Source organism: Phyllostomus discolor, chromosome 14 (assembly GCF_004126475.2).
Source record: "Phyllostomus discolor isolate MPI-MPIP mPhyDis1 chromosome 14, mPhyDis1.pri.v3, whole genome shotgun sequence".
Taxonomy (NCBI): Eukaryota; Metazoa; Chordata; class Mammalia; order Chiroptera; family Phyllostomidae; genus Phyllostomus; species Phyllostomus discolor.
Window position 1 is genome coordinate 39,728,540 of NC_040916.2, and position 22,307 is coordinate 39,750,846.

Consider the following 22,307-nt stretch of genomic DNA (forward strand, 5'->3'; position numbering starts at 1 on the left):
AACAATTGAAAAGACAAACTAAAGAATAGGAGAAAACATTTGCTAATCTTGCATCTGACAATGGGTTAATACCCAGAATACATAAGGAACTGCCATGCTATAACTCAATGACAAAAACCAACCAACCAAATTCAAAAATGGGAGAAGGACTTGATTAGGCGTTTCTCCCAAGAAGATACACAGACGGCTGTAAGAACATGCGAGGGTGACTGCAACAGAGCTGTAAGGACAGGGAAGGTTTTGTTCTAAATTGGGTTAATTTATTATTTCCATGTGGGCAGTCTGTAATGAACAGCTGCTGTGCACTAAGCAAAATTTTAATGAGTTTACAACATACTTCAAAAATAATTCCTCTTTCCTTAGCTGTTTGAACACATGTGAAAAGGTGACTCTTTATTGTGTTCTGCTAAAATCTTAGAATTCATGAAAACATGAATATTTTCATTCATGAAGCCTTTGAATTTTTTGGTAAACATAATTTTAATGAGCAGGAAAAGATAATGTGAACTGATTGCTTGCTTAGACTAAATTTATGTAGCTTTTCATTAAGAAAATGAATTCTGGAGCCAACCTATCTGGTTCCACCTCTTGCTAGCTATATAATCTTGAGCAAGTTAATATTTGTGCATCTCAGTTCCTCCCCTTTAAAATGAGGATAATAGTAGATCTACTTCACAAAATTATTGTATTAAAACTAATTAAAGGCGCTGGCTGGTGTGGCTCAGTGGGTTGAGTGCTGGCCTATAAACCAAAGGGTTGCAGGTTCAATTCCCAGTCAGAGCACATGCCTGAGATGTGGTCCAAGTCCCCAGTAGGGGGTATGTGAGAGGCAACCACACATTGATATTTTTCTCCTGCCTTTCTCCCTCCCTTCCCCTCTCTCTAAAAATAAATAAAATCTTAAAAAAATAATTAAAATTTGCAAAGTGCTTAAAACAGTGCCTGACATAAAGAAAGTGCTAAATATGTGTTAGCTATTATTATTTGGTAGAATTACAATTCTCATAAATCGACAATTGATATTTTAATTTTATATGATTATAAATTGTTTTTATATAGGGCTTAAGTGTGAATTTGAGTAAGTAGTTTGGGGGTAAGGGGAGGAGAGCTTGGTCATATAAAGACTCTGAAACTAAAATAGAAATTAGTAGGAAATTACTGTTCACACACACCTTGTATTTCACATTACCTTTCAGGAATATAGTTAATGGAGTCAAAATTGAGGTCTTTTCTTTGGCAGATTGAAGTTATTTTGTCGTAGCCTTCTTTTTTCAGTCTTTTTTCTTCTCTCTCCTCCTTCCTTTCCTTCTCCCTCCTCCTTTGCCTCCTCCTCTTCATATATGGTATATAGACAATTTTTAATAATGTAGTATTAATTATGGCCTCCCCCAAATTACATTTTTGTATTTTTCTTTAAGAGCATGGTTTCAGAGGAAGAGACATTGAAAAACATATCCAAGAATAATTATCCAACAACTTCACATTTTTATGTCAAAACACCAAAAAAGGTAACTTATAAATTTATATCAGAGAGCAAATTTCAAAAGCTGGACTTTATTCTTTTATTAAACATACTATGGTTTTATTTCATATTCAGACCCCTTCATCTCTAACAAGCCTTGGATCTACACTGAAGCTTGGAGCTATGAGGAAAATGCGGGATGACCGTTGGGCTGTAATTTCTAAAATGGATAGGAAAAAAAAACTAAAGGAAGCAGAAAGGCTATTTGCTTAATTTCAGAAAATCAGTGTGATTAAGGAGGCCAATAACATAAAATTTATAGTTAATTTTTTCTTAAATTATAAAGAGCCAAACTGTTTCTGAAACTGAGACTGTGATACTTGCAGAAATTACTTCTCTTTCTTTGTACTTTTATATTTTGGTCTAAATGAAATAACCACATGTTATCTGAAAACTTGAATTGTATTCAGATAATTAGATGATTATGTTTTGATTTTACTTTTTCTTGTATTCATGAAAACTGTTTTGGCTAAGTTTTCAAATTGTAAAGTTAGCCACTGAATGCTAAGAACAGATTATTGAAATTTACTCTTAATTATTTACTATTAAAATATTTTGGATGCAAATACATGTTTCTTCTTGATTCTATGCGGTCATCTAGACAGCAAATTACCAAAATTTTGATAATTTTATTTTTAAAATCTTGAGCTCATTTTAGCCAAATTCTGCATACAGTTCTGAAGCAGCTTTACCTAGTTATAAAATTGAGAGTATTTTTTTAGTTTCTGGAAAAAGGGCTACACCAGTTTGACTTCCTAAATTACTTCATTTATTCAACATTCATTAAGCAAATATTTATGGAGTGTCTATTAAGGGTCAAGTATAGTTGTAGATATTGGGATATCATAGTGAACAAAACAAAAATAAACCCTCTGTTCTTCCAGAGCTTACATTACAGGGAGGGAAATAGACAATAAACAAAATAATAAGCAAAACATATATTAGTTAATGGTAATTGCTAGGGAGAAATGAAACAGGGAAGGGTAAGTACTAGGGAGTATGAAGGGGGGTGACATTTTATGTGGGGTGGCCCTCACTGAAATGACAGTTGAATAACACGTAAGCCTGTGGCTACCTGGGGGAACACATTATTGGCAAAAGAAATAGGAAGTACAGAGGCCCAGAGACATTTTTTAACAATATTGTTAATTCCATTTGCACACCTACCTGGGGGTGCACCTAGCATAGCTGGGAAGCAGCAAGGAGCCCCCGAGCCTGGAGGAGAGTGTTCGAAGGGGAGAGTAGGAGGGGAAAGGCTTGATACTTAATAGGGTGGGGAGTGTGGGGGGGTGCAGATTATGTAGCACTTACAGGCCACGTTAAGAGCTCTGGCTTTTACTCTGGATAAAATGTGAAATTAGATTTTTCTGAGCAAGGAAAATCGAACTCATTTATGTTTCAGCATCTGGATCTTTCTGACCACTATATTGAAAACATTTGAAAAGGGGACCAAAGGCTAAAACAGCAGACAGGTTTATTGCATACGAGAGATGGTAGTGCCCTGAACGAGGGTGAGAGCAGCGGGGGAGGGAGGGGTCAACTTCTGAATTTACTTTGGAGGTTAGGTGTGGGATGTGATAAGAGAGAGAAAGGACCAAGGATGGGTTCAGCACTTTTTGCCTGAGCTGCAGTTTCAGACCTGTTAGGTTGGGAATGCCTGCTGGACTTCCAGATAGAGCTGGTGAGTTGGCCTGGAGACAGGTCCGGTGCAGTGGGATAAATTTGGGAGCCAATAGCATATTTAAAGTTACTGAAGTAGTCCAGACGAGAGACGGGAAAATTACTTAGACTGAAAGTTTAAGTTCCACACTTTTAGATTAGATCTAATGCCTGTCCTAGGAAAAATATCCATAACTTTATCACTCTACTTCTAAAATGTCTCCTACTTCATGAAAATGTAAAAATTAATGATGTCAAAGAGCAAGTTGCTTTGGTTGATATAAAGGTTAGAAATAAATTATTCATAATTCAGGCAATGTGAATTCCATATAATTAATAGTCCACAGGCGGTAGTAGTGCATCAGGATCTTTAATCAAGGCAGGTCAATTGTGGATCACAAATAGGAAATGACAAACAGGAGACAGATAAGACTCAACATTATTTAAGTTATGAAATCAGAATTTAGAGCTTGAGGGAATGGAAAATATCATTTAATTTCAACAGATCAGTACCTTGAGGCATATAAAAGCGATCAAAATTAAAAAGAAAAGATAGTTTTTAAAATGACTTAAATTCTGTATGCATATACATAATTTACATAATGGGCGAATATAATCGTGTGAAGTCTTAGTGCCCTCTTTTTCTCCCTTTGCTTTCTCCCTGGCCCACTCTGCTCTCCTCCTCACCACACATACCAGAATCCCCCTCTGTCAAATTTCCGTCTCCCAGGTAACCTTTGAGAAGAACCTAGGGTGTATCCTTCCCTATTTCTTTCCACAACAGATAGATAAAGATATAATGTATTTAGTTATACTTTTACATATGCATGCAAATATACAGATTTCTCTGGTCATGGTTAATTTTTAAAAATGAGATACTATGTATATTTTTCAGAGTTTTCCTTTACTCAGTATGTTACGGAACTCTCTCAAAACATGGTATAGCTCCAATTCATTCATTTAAATGGCTGGGTAATAGTTCATAGGTGTACCATAATGTAGCTACTTTTCTATTAGAGTGTGGTAGAGGCCTTTATGGTCATCTATATCCAGTTCTTCTTTTGGGCAATGAGAAAATTGCACTTTCCCTCCTACCTTGGTGAGGCTGTGTGGTAAGTTCTGGCCAGTGGATTTTAGGTAGACATGATGTGCATTAATTACTTTTGTGCCAGAGTTGCTGGTGAAGAGCATGAGACCCTCTATCACTCTATCCTGCTGCAGCAATTTGTGGTGTTACAGATGATGCAACCTCTGTCATCCTTGGTCCGTGAGTGAAAATTATGTGGAATAAAGTTCCTCCATTAACCCATTATTGTTATATAGTATGAATAAGAAATAAGACTGTGGTATTCAGCCCCTGAGAATTTGGGGTGGTTATTATTGGCATAATGTACTCTATCTTAACTGATACAGTGGGAATTCTCTTTGTTTCCAGTTTTTTGCACTATGAACAGTGCTCATATTGGTGCTTTTATTTCTATAGGTTAAATTATTAATTTGAAACTCATGGACCTATAGATACATATTAAAATTTTAAATAGAAGTTGTCTAGAAGTGATAGCAAAATATGGATTCACTGGTATAAATGTGTAAATCATTATGTATAAAAAGTTAATATATGTTCTATAATAAAAATATATTTTACAAATTAAACATTCTTACAAAACTGCTGTGATATAAATTGCAGTGTAGATCATTTAATTCCAATAATTTTCAAGTTATCCTTTAACTAAAAACAATTATTGCTGTTATTTGCTTGATGTTGCTATCTGTAGTCAAAAGGAGCTTCTGTCTGAACTATGATTTGTGAAAGGGAAATGCATCAATTTTTTTCAATGACTTTCCCAGTAAATTGATAGTCATGAAATGACCTAGTTTCATAAGTAGAAAATTTCTCTTTTTACCAACAATATTGTTTATAATGTTGAATCTTCTCTCAGCTTCTATGAAATTAATAGCTATTTCATTAAAGGTTCTGGCCTTTATAATAGTATCTGAGATTTTTATATATTGTTTATCAGCTAAATCACAAATTGAATTATCATGTATAATTAAGTCAAAATGAATTCTTTAGGCCAGACCACAGGTAGGATGTGTCAGTTGAAAGTATGGAGTTTGTTTGGCTGACTGAGTTTGGATCCCTAGTTCTGCCTTTCAAGCTCTGAATAACGTCCCTGTGGTTTAGTTTTCTAGTTTGTAAAGTGGTAGTGATTATAACTAGAGAAAGCAAGTTAATAGACATTTTGAAAGGTTAATAGATATTATTAGCATAAAGCAAGTGCTAATGGTCATTAGCTCTCATTTTTATTGATAAAATCAATGTTATGAATGCCTGTGATAGGTGGGCTTTCTGTGGGTTTTAATGTATTTGATTCACTATATGAAGATGGAAATTTAACAGGGACAGTAAAAAAGGAGGACCTGTACTCTTGAAGCTCCTTACTTCCAAATTGGCCCAGGGGACTCACTATCTTTAGATGTCTCTTTCCTGTCCTGGGACTGCCTGAAATGTGAGCAGATTCCATGTTGCCAGACTAGTGCCTGCAGTAGCCATTATTATTACCCACCTGCCTCCTTCAGGTTCTTTAAACACTGGTTAACGTGGAGGCTGCAGTTTCTACAAATGGACACATGAGGGCTACCTCGGAGCAGCTCTGGCCAGTAATAGGTGGCGGGAGTCTATGGACAGGCAGATTGGCAAGGAGCATTGGTCTGCTGGTGCCAGCTGCATTGACAGAGTGCTGTCTGCCTTGCGGAAATCTGCATCTGTTACGGAGGCCTCAGGATGGCGTCTGGTGCATGGGAGCCGAGGCAGGTTTGCTGGCAGGCCAGCAGGTAGATGAACCCAAGGATGGCCCTCTGGCAGCACCCATCTGTGGCACCCAGGACCCAGAAAGGGTGCTTGCGTGTGGCCTGGCTTGGTCCTCCAGATGCCCTGTGGCAGGGAGAAGATGATGGTGATGTCTGGGGAGGCGAGATTTCTGTCCCGTCAGTTTGTGTCCCATAACCTTGATAAACTCGGTTTCAGAAGCATGTTTGTGGATTTCTTAGAATTTCTGTGTAAGATTGTGTCATCTGCAGGTAAATAAAATTTCATTTCTTGTTCTTTTTGTAAGGTTTTTAAATATTGTATTTATCAGCTACATTAAGAACATGGCTTATTGGATTATTATTTCTTTTCATTGCCTTATTGCATGGGCTAGTATGTCTAGTACAAAGCTGCATACAAATGCTGAGAGTGGACATCTCACCTTCTCCAGTTATTTCACCAAAAGTATGATACTAGATATTACTACTTGCTTTTAACTAATGTTTGCATTTTCTATCCACGTCTCTCTATGTGAAGTGGGTTAATTGGAGATAGAATATTGTCTTGATTTTTATCTAATCCGATCATCTTTGCTTTATAATTTGAATGTTTAAACCACTTATATTTAATATGCTTAGGTTTAAGTTTTTCATCTTGCCACATATTTTTTATTTGGTTTATCTGTTGTCTCCTTTCTTCTCTGTTTTCTTTTGGATTACTTTAATATTGGCACGATTCATTTTATCTTCACTATTGGCTTTTTGAAAATTAATAGGCTTTATATTTTCAGTAGTTTCAGATGCACAGTGCAGCTGAGCGGAAGGCCTAGAGATCTCCCATGCACGTGTCCCCACACGCACAGCCCTCCGTTCGGTTCCCACGTAGCTTCTGAATGGTGTAATGTTGCAGCCGATGAAGCTTTCTCGGTGCGTCATTGTTACTTAAAGCCCGAGGTGACTTAGGACTCACTCTGGGTCGTGTGCATTCTATGGATTGTGACAAACGTTTAAGGACACGCATCTACTATTATGGCACACAGAATGTTTTTGCTGCCTGTGTGCCCTGTCACTCATCCCTCCTTCCCCCACCCCCTGGAATCCGCTGATGCGTATTTGCCATCTGTCTGTCTTCTTTGGCGAGGTGTCTATTCAGGTCTTTTGTCCATTCTTAGGTCAGGTTTTTAGATTTTTATTGTTAAGTTTTAATGTTTCAGTAGTTTTATCTTTTCAAGGCTGTCATTTAGTTGGAATCATACTTAAGATTCCCCCATGTCTTTCGTGATTTCATAGTTCACTTCTTTTTAGCACTGAATAATATTCTATTATCTAGTTATACCACAATTTATTTATCCACTCACCCCCTGGAGGATATTCGGTTGTTTTCAGGCTTTGGCAACCCTGAATAAAGCTGCTGTAAACACTCATGTGCAGGGTGTTTTGTTTGTTTGTTTGTTTTGTTGTATTTGTGCACCTAAGTTTTCAACTCCTTTGGGTAAAGACCAAGAAGCACAGTTTGCTGGATTGTATGGTAATTGTATGTTTTGTTTTAAAAGAAGTTGCCGAACTATCTTCCAAAATGGCTATGGCATTTTACATTCTCACCAGGAACTTCTGTTGCTCCACATCCTCACTGGAATTTGGTGTTGTCAGGGTTCTGGGTTTGGGTCATTCTGATAGGGGTGTGGTGGTATCTTACGGTTTTAACTTGCATTTCCCTGGTGACATGATGTAGACCATCTTTTCATATGTTTATTTGCCGTCTGATGTCTTCTTCGGTGAGATGTCTGTCTGTTCAGGCCTTGTCCATTCTTAAATCAGATTAATTTTTTTGTCAGGTTTAAAGAGTTCTTTGTATATTTTGGATAACAATCCATTATCTGATAGGTGTTTTACAAATATTTTCTCCCCGTCTGTATCTTCTCATTCTTTTGATACTGTGGGCTTTTTAGCTATACTTTCATTTTTAGTGGTTGTTCTAGGATTTGCAATATACATCTTTAATTTATCATAGTTTACCTTCAAATGCTATTGCAGGTGAAATTTACATAATAAAGTTAAGCACTTTAAAGTGAAGAATTTTCTGGTATTTAACATGTTTACAATGTGGTGCAAGCACTGCCTTTACCTAGTGCCAAATCACTCCCAGAGGAAACCCTGTGCTCAGTGAGTTGTTGTTCCCTATTTCCCACCCCCCCCCGCCCCTCCCCCGTCCCCCGCCCCCCGCCCCCGCCCCCAGGTATTTCCGGCTCTGTGGGCTTTCCTGTCCTGTGTATTTCACATACATGGAATCATACCACATGGGGCCTTTTGTCTCTAGCTTCTTTTACTCCAGTTGTTTTCACACACATGTAGTAAAGGAACTTAGCTGCCTTATTAGTGTATTATTTCTTGGCTACCACAGATTAATTTGCTTACAGAATTCTTTTTTATAAAAGAATGTAAGGCTCTATAGTGTAGAAAGTGGCTTATTGTCTACTGCTCCACTTAATACCTGCCAAACCCCAGTGAAGTAGCATTTACCCCCATTGTACAGATAAGCAAACTAGGACTTGGAGGGAGAAAACTAAAGGCACAGAACAAGTGGTGGAACCGGATTTCAAGCCTTTTGAAGTACAAATTAACCACTCTTCACAGTTCACGAGAGTATTGTGTGTTCTCAAGTGCCAAGTCTCAGTTGTTTAGACAAATCGGAAATGGCACTGCAGCAACCAAAGTCAAATGACCAGGTTAACCACGTGGTGCAGCCCACTGGCTCCCTCGTGGCCACTGTGAAATTGTCTTCCTTGGTTCAGGGAGACTCACTTGACGTAAGCTGCCCCACTTTGGCACGTTCAAGAAATCTTTTGTTAGGAGATGTTTCAGAAGACAACATTTTAAAATCAGGTGATCAGTAACCATACCTCTAAATACAAAATTTCAGGCAAACTCGTCTTTTAAAATAAATCAGACTCTCGCAACAGGGGAATTCTTTATTGATTTTTACATATAGCAATACTGTGATTCTGTTAAAATAAAAGGTATACTAAACAAAGATGGGACAAGTTAAAATAATTTTTGGTGAGATTAATAACAATGTGGATTAGTTGCTGAGAAGTGGTTGCATGTGTCACTGTGAGTACAGTTAATACTGCTCATATTATTCAGACGGTGAAATAATAGCTAATTACCAAGAGGTTACATACAGTAACAAAAATAGAGTGAATAATATATTGTACTGAGGGATAAATAAGTTTTGATATACAGAAAAGAATACTTTTATAACACTATGAATTTTATTACAGAAGATGTTAGCAACCCCTATTAACATTTATATATGACCTTAACTTAAAAATGTTTTGAAATGGTGAAAGCTTTTGTCAATTCATATAAATGTGGCATATTGGGGGCTTAACGTGTTACCAAAAGAGAGAAGTAAATTGACATAGTTTTTATAAATATTAGTTTTGTCTCTCTACTTGGGAGCTTCAAGATAATACAGGGATACATATATGCACATGAAGCCCAAAACTTCTTGCTATCAATTGTCTGTATTTAAGAAAAAATTGAAAGGAGTTTAATAAATGATTTTATTTCAAATGGCAGACTATTCTAATGTGACTCTTACAGATAATGTAAACTTCAGATGGATAAACTGAGTTTTAAAAACATATGTATGGCACAGGACCTTAGAACTTCATGGAAGTAGAGCATCTTGCCAGCTAGAACACTCCCTCTCTGAGGAGGGTAAAATATTAGCAGGTCTCATTCATAACCAATGCAGTTTCTCTGTTTAGCTAATTGAAGATTGAGGCTTTTATTGTTCCTTTGAAAATGAGTTAAAATTTTAATTCAATAAAAGGGATATCAGGAAACTTTTATTTTAGTAGGGCTTTGCTGTAGCCATCTATAAAACATTAGAGCAGTTAACCTCTCCTTGTATCTGATTATAAACTCTGGAAATAGCACCGGTATTTCCACTTATGCATTCATAAATATTTATTGAACATCTAATATATGAAATGGGCTGGTTTTACCAATACAGGTAAGCCCCTCCATTTATGGTGCTTACATTCTAGTTGAAAGGGGAGGAACAGAGTAAATATGTAAACAAATAATATAATATCGGAAAGTTATAAGCACTATGAAGGAAGAATGAGATAGTGGGGTAAAAAAATGGCAGAGGCAGATCAATGGTCAAGGAAGGCTGGTCCGAGGAAGCCATTTTAAAAGCCGAGATGATGAGGAAGCCATTTGGAGATCTGGTGGAAGAGCTCTTCGTAATAAACAATAAATGCAAAAACCCTGTTGCAAGAGCAGGTGGAGCATGCTCAAAGGAACATAGGAAGTAAAAGGTGGAATGAGACAGGATGATGAAGTCAGGGTGGTAGACACAGATCATTTTTGCCTACTGGAGTTTTAAGAACAGCTTTGTTGAGGTGTAACTGACATAAAATAAATTGCATGTATTATTTTCCTAGGGCTGCCATGACCAGTGACAGTGTTTCCTCATTTGTCTTACAGTTCAAGGCTGGTGTATAGAAACACCACAGATTTTTATATATTAGTTTTGTATCCTGCAACTTTACTGAATTCACTTATTAATTCTAACAGCTTTTTGGTTGAATATTCGGGGTTTTCTATACAGGGGTTGGCAAAAGTAGGTTTATAGTTATGAGCACATGAAACAGTTTATTGCTCTATTATTAGATATTAGTTATTGTATTGTTTTCAATATGAACAACTACAAACCTACTTTTGCTTATTCCCATATATAGTATCATGTAATCTACAAACCAGTAATTTTACTTCTTCCTTTCTGATTTGGATGCCTTTTAATTCTTTTTCTTTAAAGATTTTATTTACTTTTAGAGAGAGAAGAAGGGAGGGAAAAAAAGAGGGAGAGAAACATCAATGTGTGGTTGCCTCTCTCATGCCCCCTACTGGGCACCCAGCCCACAACCCAAGCATGTGCACTGACTAGGGATTGAACCAACGACCCTTTGGCTCGCAGACTGGCACTCAGTCCACTGAGCCACACCAGTCAGGGGTGGATGCCTTTTAGTTCTTATTCCTGCCTGATTTCTCTGGCTAGGTCTTTCAATACTATGTTGAATAAAAGTAGCGAGAGTGGGCATCCTTACCTTGTTCCTGATCTTAGAGGAAACGCTTTCAGCTTTTTCACTATTGAGTATAATGTTAGCTGTGGGTTGTTATAGAAAGCCTTTATTAGGCTTTGGTTGAGGTTGAGGTACATTTCCTCTGTACACACTTTATTGAGAATTTTTTTTTTATCATACTAGATGTTGAAGTGTCAAATGCCTTTTCTGTATCTATTGAGATGGTCATATAGTTTTACCCTTAATTTTTTAAAGATTATTTATTTATTTATTTTTAGAGAGAGGGAAAGGGAGGGAGAGAGGGAGAGAAATATCAATGTGTGGTCGCCTCTCACGTGACCCACAACTCAGGCATGCACCTTGACTGGGAATCGAACCAGCGACCCTTTGGTTTGCAAGCTGGTGCTCAATCCACTGAGCAATACCAGCCAGGGCTATCCTTCATTTTGTTAATGTGGTGTATCACATTGATTGATCTGCAGATGTGGAACCACCCTTGCATCTCGGGAATAAATCCAACTCGGTCATGGTGTGTGATCCTTTAACATCCCATGTATATAACAGTTTAAGTTGATGTCAACTTGGATTTGAACACATTCCACAACTTTACATTTTTACTCCCACTTTTCCACCCACCACATATTACATTTTTTGATGTGACAATTTACCTTTTTATTTTATGTATCCTCTATCTAGTTTTAATTTTACTCTTTGTCTTTAAACCTTTATACTTTGTAAGTGATTGATTCACTGCCATTACTATATATGTTTCCCCCTACCACTGAGATTTTTAATTTTATATGTTTCCCTGTTATTAACTAGTCCCATTTCTTCTCAGTTTAAAAAAGTCCCATTAATGTTTCTTATAAGTCCAGTTTAGCTCCTTTAGTTTTGCTAGTCTGGAAAACTTAATCTCTTCCTCAATTCTTAATGATCATCTTGCTATGTAGAGAACTGTTGGTTTGAAGTTTTTCAATGCTTCGAATATGTCCTGCCACTCCCTTCTGGCCTGCAAAGTTTCTGCTAAAAAATCTGATAGTCTTATGAAGTTTCCCTTTTATGTCACACGTTATCTCTTGCTACTTTTAAGATTCTCTGTTTTTATTTAACTTTTACCATTTTGATTATAGTGTGTTTTGGTGTGGATTTCATTGGGTCCATCGTCTTTGGGACTCTCTGAACTTCCTGGACCTGGATGTGTGTTTCATTCCCCTGATTAGAAAAATTTTCAGCCATTATTTCTTCAAATAAATTTTTCTTGCTGTTTCTGTCTTTCTTCTCCTTCTTAGACCCCTATAATGTGAATATTATTACACTTGAATTATCCCAAAGATCCCTTAAGGTATCTTTACTTATTTTTTTTCTTTTTATTGTCCTTTCTAAGAGATTTCCATTGCTTTGTTACCCAGATCACTGATCTATTCCTTTGCTTCATCCAGTCTTCTGTTGGACCACTGTAGTGTATTTTTTACACTACAGCGGGTGGACCCTGAGTACGTGAGTGGCAGCTGGTGGACCCAGTGAGGTGGCGATTGTGGACCAGGGCAGAGCGTGCAACCCAGGATCCCAGAGAAGGGACTGAGGTCCCAGGAGAGGGGAGCTACCGCCATTGTTCCCTCCCACCCCCGCCTCCACATCACTTCAGTGATTGTGTTCTTCAGCTCCATAACATCTGCTTGGAACTTTCTTATACTTTTCTGTCTCTTTGTTGAAGATCTCACTGTGTTCATCCATTCTTATTCCAACTTCATTGAATAACTTTAGGACCATTACTTTGAACTCTTTATCAGGTAGGTTTCTTATATCCATTTCATGAAGGTCTTTTTCTGAGTTTTTTCATGGCCTTTTGTTTGGAATAAATCCCTGTCTCCTCACTTTGCCAGACTCTCAGTGTTTGTTTCTATGTATTAGGCAAATTGGCTGTCTCTCCCTTGAGAAAAAGAAATATTCTGCTGCTGTTGAATGGAATGTTGAGTATATGCCTGTTAGGTCTGTGTGATCTAAAGTGTACTCCAATTCCATTATTTCTGTATTCATTTTCTGTCTAGATGATGTAGTCATTGTTGAAAGTGGGATATGTAAGTGCTTGTTATTGCATTGTTGTTTTTTCTGCCTCCCGATCTATTAATTATTATTTAATCTATTTAGGTGCTGTAATATTGGATGCATGTCTATTTATAATTATTATACTCTCTCTTTGAAAAGATTTTATTTATCTTGGAGAGAGGGGAAGGAAGGGAGAAAGAGAGGGAGAGAAACATTGATGTGTGAGAAGAACATTGGTCAGCCGTCTCTTGTACATACTCTGACCCACCTGGGACTGGGCTGGCAACCGAGGCATGTGCCTGACCATGAATCGAACCAGCAACCTTTCACTTTGAGGGATAATGCCCATCCAACTGAGCAACACTGGTTAGGGCCATAATTATTATATCTTCTAATAAATAGGCCCTTTTATCATAATATAATGACCTTTGTCTCTTGCTACAGCATTTGCCTTAAAGTCTGTTTTATCTAATGTAAGTATAGCTATTTCTGCTCTATTTTGGTTTTCATTTGCAAGGGATATCTTTTTACATCCCTTCACTTTGAAGCTATGAGTGTCCTTGAAGCTTAGAGTTTCTTGTAGGCAGCATATCATTGGGTCTTTTCTTTTGTTAGTTCATTCAGCTACTGCTTATCTTTTAATTGGAGAATTTAAACCATTTATATTTGAGTAATTATTGATATGTAATTGCTTTACCATACTTTCACCATTTCATTACCTGTTTTCTGATTGTTTTGAGTTCTTTTTTCCCCTTCCTCTCCTGTAGTCTTTCTTTGTAATTGATGATTTTTTTTGGTAGTGGTATGCTTTAATTTTTTTCCTTTGATCATTTGTGTATCTATTGTGTTTCTTTGTGATTACCATGATGCTTATATAAAACATTTTCACATTTATGAGTTTATTTTAAGCTAACAACACCTTAATTTCATGTGTATGATAAAGTTCTACACATTTACTTCCCTCTCTCATTTTATGTTATTGGTGCCCCATATTTACATACTTTTATATTATGTTACATTAACAAAATATTGTGGCTATGGTTATTTTCAACAGTTCCATCTTTTAACTTACATGCTAGAGTTCAATGTGATTTAATATCCTCTAACTCCAGAATTTATTTGGTTCTTTTCTGTGATTTTTATATCTTTGTTAAACTTCTGGTTTCATTTATGCATTGTTTTCCTGAGTTCATTGAGTTGTCTATGTTCCCTTGAATATTACTTTCTTTAAAATAATTAGGATTTTTTTCAATTACTCAAATTTCTACTCCTTTAGGATCAGTTACTAGGAAATTATTGTGTTCCTTTGGTAGTGTCATGCTGTGACGTCCTTTGTATTGTCTAATTCTATTATCTCTACCATTTCTGGGTCCATTTCGATGGATCAACTTTCTTATTATGAATTATATTTTCCTGCTTCTTTGCATGCCTAGTAATTTTTTATTGAATGACACACATTGTGGATTATATTGAATGCATTGTGGGGGGTAAGATATTGTTGTATTCCTGTAAATATTTCTTCAACTTTGTTCTGAGTCAGTTCTGCTACTTGCAAATAGTTGATCCTTTGGGTCTTGCTTTAAAAATTTGTTAAGGCAAGGTCAGAACAGCATTTAGTCTAGGGCTAATTTTTCCCCACAATGGAGGCACAGCCCTTCTAAATCTAGTACCTGATTTCCCACGAATTAGCAAATTTCCCACTGTTGCTGGTTGGAGCAACATTGTGCCTGTCTCTGTGTGAGTCCCAGGACGGTTCTCTTCAGTCCCTTCAGGCATTTCCTTTCCCGGCCTCATCTGGTTTCCTCGCAGGAGTTTATCAGTTTTCAGCTGAATATTCAAAGAGATTATCTTCAGATCTGCAGAATTCTTTCTCTGTGTAGTCCTCTCCTCTCCAATATGCTTTCCTGTGAATCCCAAGTGCCTTGGGCTCCAAGGACACCCACGTCCATCTCCTCAATTTGGGGACAATTCTTGCCTCTGCCTTAATACCCCTCCCTGCTCCATAGGCCAGAAACTTTCTTCCAGCAGTAAGCTGTAGTTCCTTTGTTTCTTGTCCCTTTGGGATCACTTTCCTTTGTTGCCTGATGTTCCATGTATGTGGAGCCATTGTTTCATCTATTTTATCCTGTTTATAGTTATCTGAGATGGGCAAGTAAATCCAGTCTGAAGTGAAAGTTCTGTCTGCCTGGGTTCTTTTAACAGTAGGAGAGCAAATATATTCGAGCCCCTTTGAAAATAAAATCATTACCCAAATGTATGATAATTTTTATAGTTCTTCTCTTAGTAGGCCAAGAGTATATCAGTTACTTACTATGTGTATTTATATTTCCCAGGGATGTGTACATAGATTTGCCAGACACTGAGAACACGAATCAACACTTTATGCGACAGAGCACTAGTTCCGTTAGAAACAAACATGCAGCATTCCCACAGTTACTGTGCCCTCAGCATCTTGGGTGGGATCCCACGAAGCAGGTTCAATTTGGCATCCTCATCGTCACTTTACCTGTTTCCAGATTTCTTCTCTTACTACATGGCAGCTCACACTCCCAAGATTTGGGAGCCCCTGGGGTGGCTATTTTGGGTTTATATCCCCAATTCTGTCTTCACCTTTCCATCCCCTTCCAGGGAGCCTTGCCTATACCAGGCCTCTTTTTTTCATTAACTTTCATTAATAATAAAGAGGACAAGGGAAGACTAACCAGGGTGCCAATAATCTATAATAATATCTGTGATTTATCGAGCCTCTACCATGTGCCAGATATTCTATATATTTTCTCTAATTCTAATAAAACCACCAACCATGAGAGAGGCCCCAGGACTCAGAAGGAGAGCTTTCTCCGTTCAGTCATGAAGGACGCGGGGGAGTTAGGTGAGACGAGGCACGGGGCGGGGGGGCCGGGCGGGAGTTCCAGGTGGTGGGAAGAGCATGTGAAAATGTGCAGGAACAGAGTGCGCCACTGATTTGAGACTTCAGTCTCTGTCACGTAAATTTTATTTATTTTTATTTTAAACACAAAGGAAAAAACAAAACACTTTGAACTCCTTTTTTGTTTTAGTCAGGAACATATATGCCAAGTGTCCTGAATTTCCATAAAAAACTCGCCTTTGCTTTGTTGATAGGCAGTACTTTTATTTGTCTCTAAATGAGCACTTAGGTAAAATTTGGGGCACTCATGCTCCAGATAAAATTTCATTTCCATATCGTACTTAGATGATGTCAAGGTTTCTTTCTCTTTCTGTGTATTTCCTTTGTAATATTAATAAGTGTTAATAAAGGATGTATTTAAAAGGGTAACTTTATTTTGAAATAGGAGAAAAGAAAGTTGGTGCTGCAATAATGTCAGAGTTTCCAGAGGGAAAGCACTGTGAAATTGTTTAAACACATTTTATTTGGGGTTCAGTATGAATTTTCAATAGATGTCTTTCAGATAAGAGAGCAGTAATTCAAACGCAATCGTATAAACAAGAAGATCAGAGAGGAATTATCCCGAAGGGTATAAAATGAACCAAGGCTTTCGTCTGAGTCACTACAGCCTCAGCTCCCCAACGCGAAGTAAGGTAGGTCTGGACTTGGAAGGCTCTGCAAGATGAAATGTTCTTTTTCTTTTTTCACTTTCACCATTTTAGCATTCATTGAAAATTGGCAAGTGCTGAGTGATACTTTGCTTGGGTCAGCTCCAGAGAATTTTAATTATTGCTCCAAAATAGTTCAATGTTGGGTGAAGTTGCGTGAACTACTTACGTAAAGATAAGAAAAATTCCATTGACTGGAAGACGAACAACAGGTCAATTCCCTGACTGATGCTCATGGCTTTCTTTCCCTATTTGCATTTTGATTGAAATATTTTTGTCAACTGAATAATCTACTTATTGAATTCTATCAATCACTAACGGTTACCTTTGATGATAATATATTTCTGGGGAAACTTAGAGTAAATTCAATTTTGAGTACCTGCAGGGGTAATTTACTGTCTTATTTTAGTTATTTAGTAGCTAAACCGCCTTGGATAGTGTCTGGTATACACATCTGTCTTACAGTACATTCTACTTTCTGGGAAAATGTGTTGCTTTAGAAAGTCCCTGGATTGCTTATAGGGCGGGCAGTTGAATCTCTTCATAGCGTGGCACAGGCATTGAAGAGAAAGGACTGGTGAAGGAAATTAACAGAGCAGAGAAAAAAACGTGTTTATTGAAAATGAAGGTAGTGAGAGCAAAGGAAAAAAAGAAAAGAAAAAATGGAGTAAGGGGCAAAAAAAAGAAGATATCTTAGAATAAGGAAAAACATTGGCAGTGTAGACATACGTGGTTACCCCACTGAAAAAAACATTTCTGGTTATTTTAGGGCCTAAAATCATGCCTTCTATATTTAGCTGCTCAATAAATAATTTATGATGATTTTAAAAGAGGCAATCAATTTGCAAAGATGAGGATCCAGGTGATAAAAGAGAAATTGTGGCCGATTATATAGGGAGGGGTTAACTAACGCTGATTTTATATAGTGATACATACATGTTTGTGTATGTATTTATATAGTCTTTTTTATGTAGCACTCCAAGTTCATCACATGTGTTGTTTTATTCTTTTTTATGAGTTTAGAATGGAGCATATGAAAAAATGAAGGCACAAAGATATTAAATTACTCTGTTACACACAGTTGCAGTGAAATGTGGAAGGAGAATTCTAGGTCATTAACTCCTAGACCGGGAGTCTGACACCGATTTATCACGCAGAACCACAGACTGCTGGTGCTGAAGGGAGCCTCCTGATCATCTCCTGGTTCGAAGCTTCCCTCTTCTCCATAAAGAAATTGAGACTTAGAAAGACTGTGTGGGTCAAGCTTTCCTATTTGCAATGAAGAAGAAAGAATACTTTTTGCTTTCCTTACATTCACAAAGTTACACAGCTATTTTGCTGATAACGCAGAACTTTTAATTTTTCCTTTCATGAAGGTAGAGCTTTACATTTATAGGAGGAACTCTGAAGGAAGCATAGTGTCCATGCTGAATATGACAATGGGTAAAATTTCTAAAGTAGATTTTTCCTAGGATTTAAAAAAGGATCGAGTGGACTTGTCTCTCTCTGGTCTGCAGATGGGGAGATGCGGCCTCGACAGATGAAATGTTTTAGTCAATTTCTCATAGGTCCACGGGAGATTTTTTTAAAGTACATTTTATTGGTTATGCATGGGAAATCTTAAAATGTGATTACCTTCCTTAATCCAGGATCAATATTCTTGAGAAGGAAAAAAAATCCAAATATACCTAGCTAACTGTACAACATTTGTAAAGTAAAAAAAAATTCTTCTTACTCTTTGAAGTGATCACTTTACGTTCCAAAATCTGGAGTACACACTCTCAGTGGCAGAACTGAAGTAATTATGTCAACATCACCAGCTCGTTATGATGCCCAGTTGGTGTTGAGCCAACTCTTCCATCAGACAGACTCCTGTGAGATACACGTTCCCTCCTGCCTGTGGCACGCGGGCCCTCTGGTGTCCTCCGTGCAGCCAGACACGCCTCGCCTACCTGACTACCCAGCAGTGGATCTGCCATCCTGGAGTGTGTCACTAGCATTGGGTCAGCCTGTACTTTTTGTGTCTGTAATCTTTTTAAGATAGTGAATTTCATGCATCCTCTGAGTAACAGTTTTTTATTTGTCCAACTCTACCGCTTCCAACCTTAGAAGAATAGCCTAGGGATGGAGAAGGGGAGTAACTGGATGTCTGGGTTAGCTCCTTAACACCTGCGGTAATTTCAGTTCATCTTTTCTCTACATCCTGGAACTTTATCTTGTCTTCCTTGAAAGGCAATAGGTAAAATTAAATGCAAGATTATTTGCCTTGAGAATGGTACTAATGTCTGATTATGCACTTTCTTGGTTTCTTGGCTCTTTCTGATCACAAACTGGTTGCTGGTCTTTCAACCAAAGTTTTTTCGAAACTACAGTTCTGGGGAAGCTGTTACTGAAACTTCATTGTTAGTTCACTTTTTGTAACCACAGAGGGAGGAACTTGGATCGCGTCCATTGAATGCATAGCTTCACACGGGCATTTGTGTCCCTGCCACTTCCCGGCCGTGGTGGCTCAGGCTTGCCGTTCTGCTGCCGGGGAGCCAGGCAGTGCCGCAGACAGGACCTTCACCACATGGCCTCACACCCCGTGGGCTCTGTGGGTCATAGCCGCATCTAAGTGTATGAAGAAGTTACTGAGAGTATGAACTATGTAAAAGCACCCAATATAGGGCCTAGGACAAAATAGGCACTGTATTAAAATACATGCATATATTTTTAAAATTAATTTTTATTCATTCATTCATTCATTCATTTATAGAGAGAGGAAAAGAGAATGAGAAAGAGAGGCAAGGAAACATCAATGTGTGGTTGCCTCTCATGTGCCCCTTCACCGGGGACCTGGCCAGCAACCCAGGCATGTGCCCTGACTGGGAATTGAACTGGTGGCACTTTGGTTCGCAGCCTGCACTCAATCCACTCAGCTATACCAGCCAGGACATAAAATACATATATTTTTAGTTCTTTCCAAATGTCCCTTCTGAATGTGCTAAAGGATACATCTAATGGATTCTTTAATTTTATCTTTGATTTAGCATGACTGCCATCTTCCTGATGTCCGTGATTTTTGGCCTTGCATGTGGGCAAGTGACCTCTTTTTGTATTCTGACTGAGTATATGATACATGTCGAAAGGAAGGAGTGTGATTATTGCCTAGCCATCAACACCACCATCTGTGCTGGATATTGTATGACACGGGTATGTAGTCCATCTCACTTCTTTCAGCTGTAAATTAGATAAGACTAGGCTTAGTCCTTCTCTATCCAGAAAGGAGATCAGATAAATCACATCCCCGCTTTCCAAATCTAATGGTGATTGGCTCCTTAGTGGAGAATGCACAGGTTACAATATTATGTGCATCCATTGAGCACAATGGGCACAGATAATTTTGTAACAGTTTACTTCCACACTTTGTTATCTTATTCCCGTGATCAAAGATAAAGGGGGGTATGTGCCACTTTTGTCTCTCTGGGATTCACTGAGGGTGTGTTGAGTTGGTACGTGTTAAATGAGGCTAAGAAACCCTCTCCCTGTCCTATTTGTGACAACGGAATATAGGTGAACTAATTTTTATCTGTTTCCATTACCTGTATGTACCCTAAAGTCCCATTACGCTACGTTCCTTTTTCTGTTCTCTCCGCAGGATATCAATGGCAAGCTGTTTCTTCCCAAGCACGCTCTGTCCCAGGATGTTTGCACGTATAGAGACTTCACGTACAAGACCGCAGAAATACCAGGGTGCCCGCCCCACGTCAGTCCTCATTTCTCCTACCCCGTAGCTGTGAGCTGTAAGTGCGGCAAGTGCGATACCGACTACAGTGACTGCACCCACGAGGCCGTCAGGACGAACTACTGCACCAAACCTCAGCAGTCCTATGTGGTGGGGTTTTCGGTCTGACGTCAGTGGCGATGTAATTTGTAATTCAGTTACCTGTGTTTGCCTGGAATAAAACTAGTGATACATCAATATATTCCACAACGCAGCGTGTGCATTTCGAGTTCTGTCTCGTCCGTGCCCGAACCCCCATGCATGCACTCGTGAGGGACCTTAGGGTGCTGGAAGGAGGGATGACTGGAAGGGCCTTTGGGCTCCTGTGAAGGGTGGTTTCCACACGACAGGGCAGAGTGCAGGTAAGACGGAGGACAGGGACGTGGAATACTAATGAGAGCCGGCCTCGAGCGAGCTCTTTACACGGGCCATGGATTTTGCCTTGATGTAGAAAATGAATGTAGGAATGCTGTAGAGTTTGCTCCTCCCTCTCTCTCTGGCCAGTGTGATCAGAACCCAGGGGTACCAGTTAGGTCTGAACACTAGACTCTTTACTCATTTATCAAATATCTGTATTTGATATACAGCTATCAGAGGGGATGTTATAATCCTGCAGCTTTAATGTCCAAGTTATCAGGTGACATGAGAACCCAAAGCCCGAGATTAACATCTGGAGTCCGCACTAATATCAACTTCCAAAGGACTGGAGTGGAGATGGAGAGGAAGGAATATGTGAAATCTGCAATATGGTACTTTACCCGAATCATCCAAACACATGGGATAAAGCCTCACCAGCACGCATTAAACACCATATTCAATTTGAAGAACTATTCTCTTTAATTTAAATACTCTGGTGGGCTGACTTATGAAAGTTACACCCTCAAAGCCTAGAAAAGAGGCCACGATCATTTTACATGTGAATGTCTAAATCCTTTGTAGTCTTTCAAGTAATAAGAGACAGTTTTCAGCATTTATACCAAAAGCAACCTGTGCTGTTTTAGCTGTTGATGCCATGAAAACCTAATACGATTATGAAAGATTTTAGGGACAGGGGAGAGTGCTAAGGGATTTAATAGAGCAGAAGCATCGGAAATTCTAACCTCAACACTGATCACTATTCAAGCAGTTTTCTTGTAAATGGGCTTGGTAAGCGGCTGGTGTTTTCCTTTTCCTTCTGTAGGAGCTTTTTCCTGGGGGTTTGGTTTGAGTTAGGTGCAGACCCAGTGCCCTGCAGACTTGACCTCAAAAAGGTGATTTACCTTGTGTTTGTCCATTTCTGTCCATCCACACTGCTGCCCTCAGGGAGAAAATCAATTTTTGGCCGGGCCAGTTGGCTTTGCTGTGTCCCACGGCCCCTGGGCGCATTCGGTGGGTGTCACGCACACGCCTGCATGCCGGCCATGCCCGTGGGGATGGCGAGGTGCTGTAGCTGGGTAATGCCAAGGCTGCACTCTTCCAGTGGGGAGGGAGGAGTCGTACATTTATACACAAAGTCAGGAATTTACATTCTTTTTACCTTAATGTCTGAAGGTAATATTAGCGTGGCCTCCAAACATTCATCCGGAGCTTTGGGTTCTCATATTACTTGGTAACATGGACATTTAAGGCTGCAGGGTTATATCACGTCCTCTCTGAAAACTGTATATCAAACATGTATAGTGGACTCATGAATAAAAAATTGAATGTTCAGACTTAGCTGGCACTAATCACATATGACTTTCATGGAATCTGAAAAATAGTTCCTGGGGACTTAACTGTGGAAAGACTGGGAGGTTTAGGGAGGCCACCTCTAAACAGTCCAGCTCAGAAGACGTTGCTGAAATGGGCCGCCTCAACC

The 22,307-nt window shown here is 38.6% G+C and overlaps 2 protein-coding genes across 2 annotated transcripts in view; both read left to right on the top strand.

The window, feature by feature from the left end:
- SYCP1 (synaptonemal complex protein 1) overlaps positions 1-2,182 on the top strand; it is an 82,151-nt gene extending 79,969 nt beyond the window's left edge. Inside the window, exons 30-31 of the mRNA XM_028503146.2 lie at positions 1,419-1,508; positions 1,598-2,182. Coding sequence (XP_028358947.1) covers positions 1,419-1,508; positions 1,598-1,735 — 228 coding nt within the window. The 3' untranslated portion in view covers positions 1,736-2,182. The remainder of the gene's footprint in view (positions 1-1,418; positions 1,509-1,597) is intronic.
- Positions 1,422-20,670, top strand: TSHB (thyroid stimulating hormone subunit beta). The gene is made up of 4 exons (XM_028503188.2): positions 1,422-1,508; positions 16,552-16,692; positions 19,737-19,899; positions 20,345-20,670. Exons 3-4 carry the CDS (start codon positions 19,738-19,740, stop codon positions 20,597-20,599), a joined length of 417 nt encoding a protein of 138 aa, XP_028358989.1. The 5' UTR covers positions 1,422-1,508; positions 16,552-16,692; position 19,737; the 3' UTR covers positions 20,600-20,670.
- Positions 20,671-22,307: the final 1,637 nt, after the last annotated feature.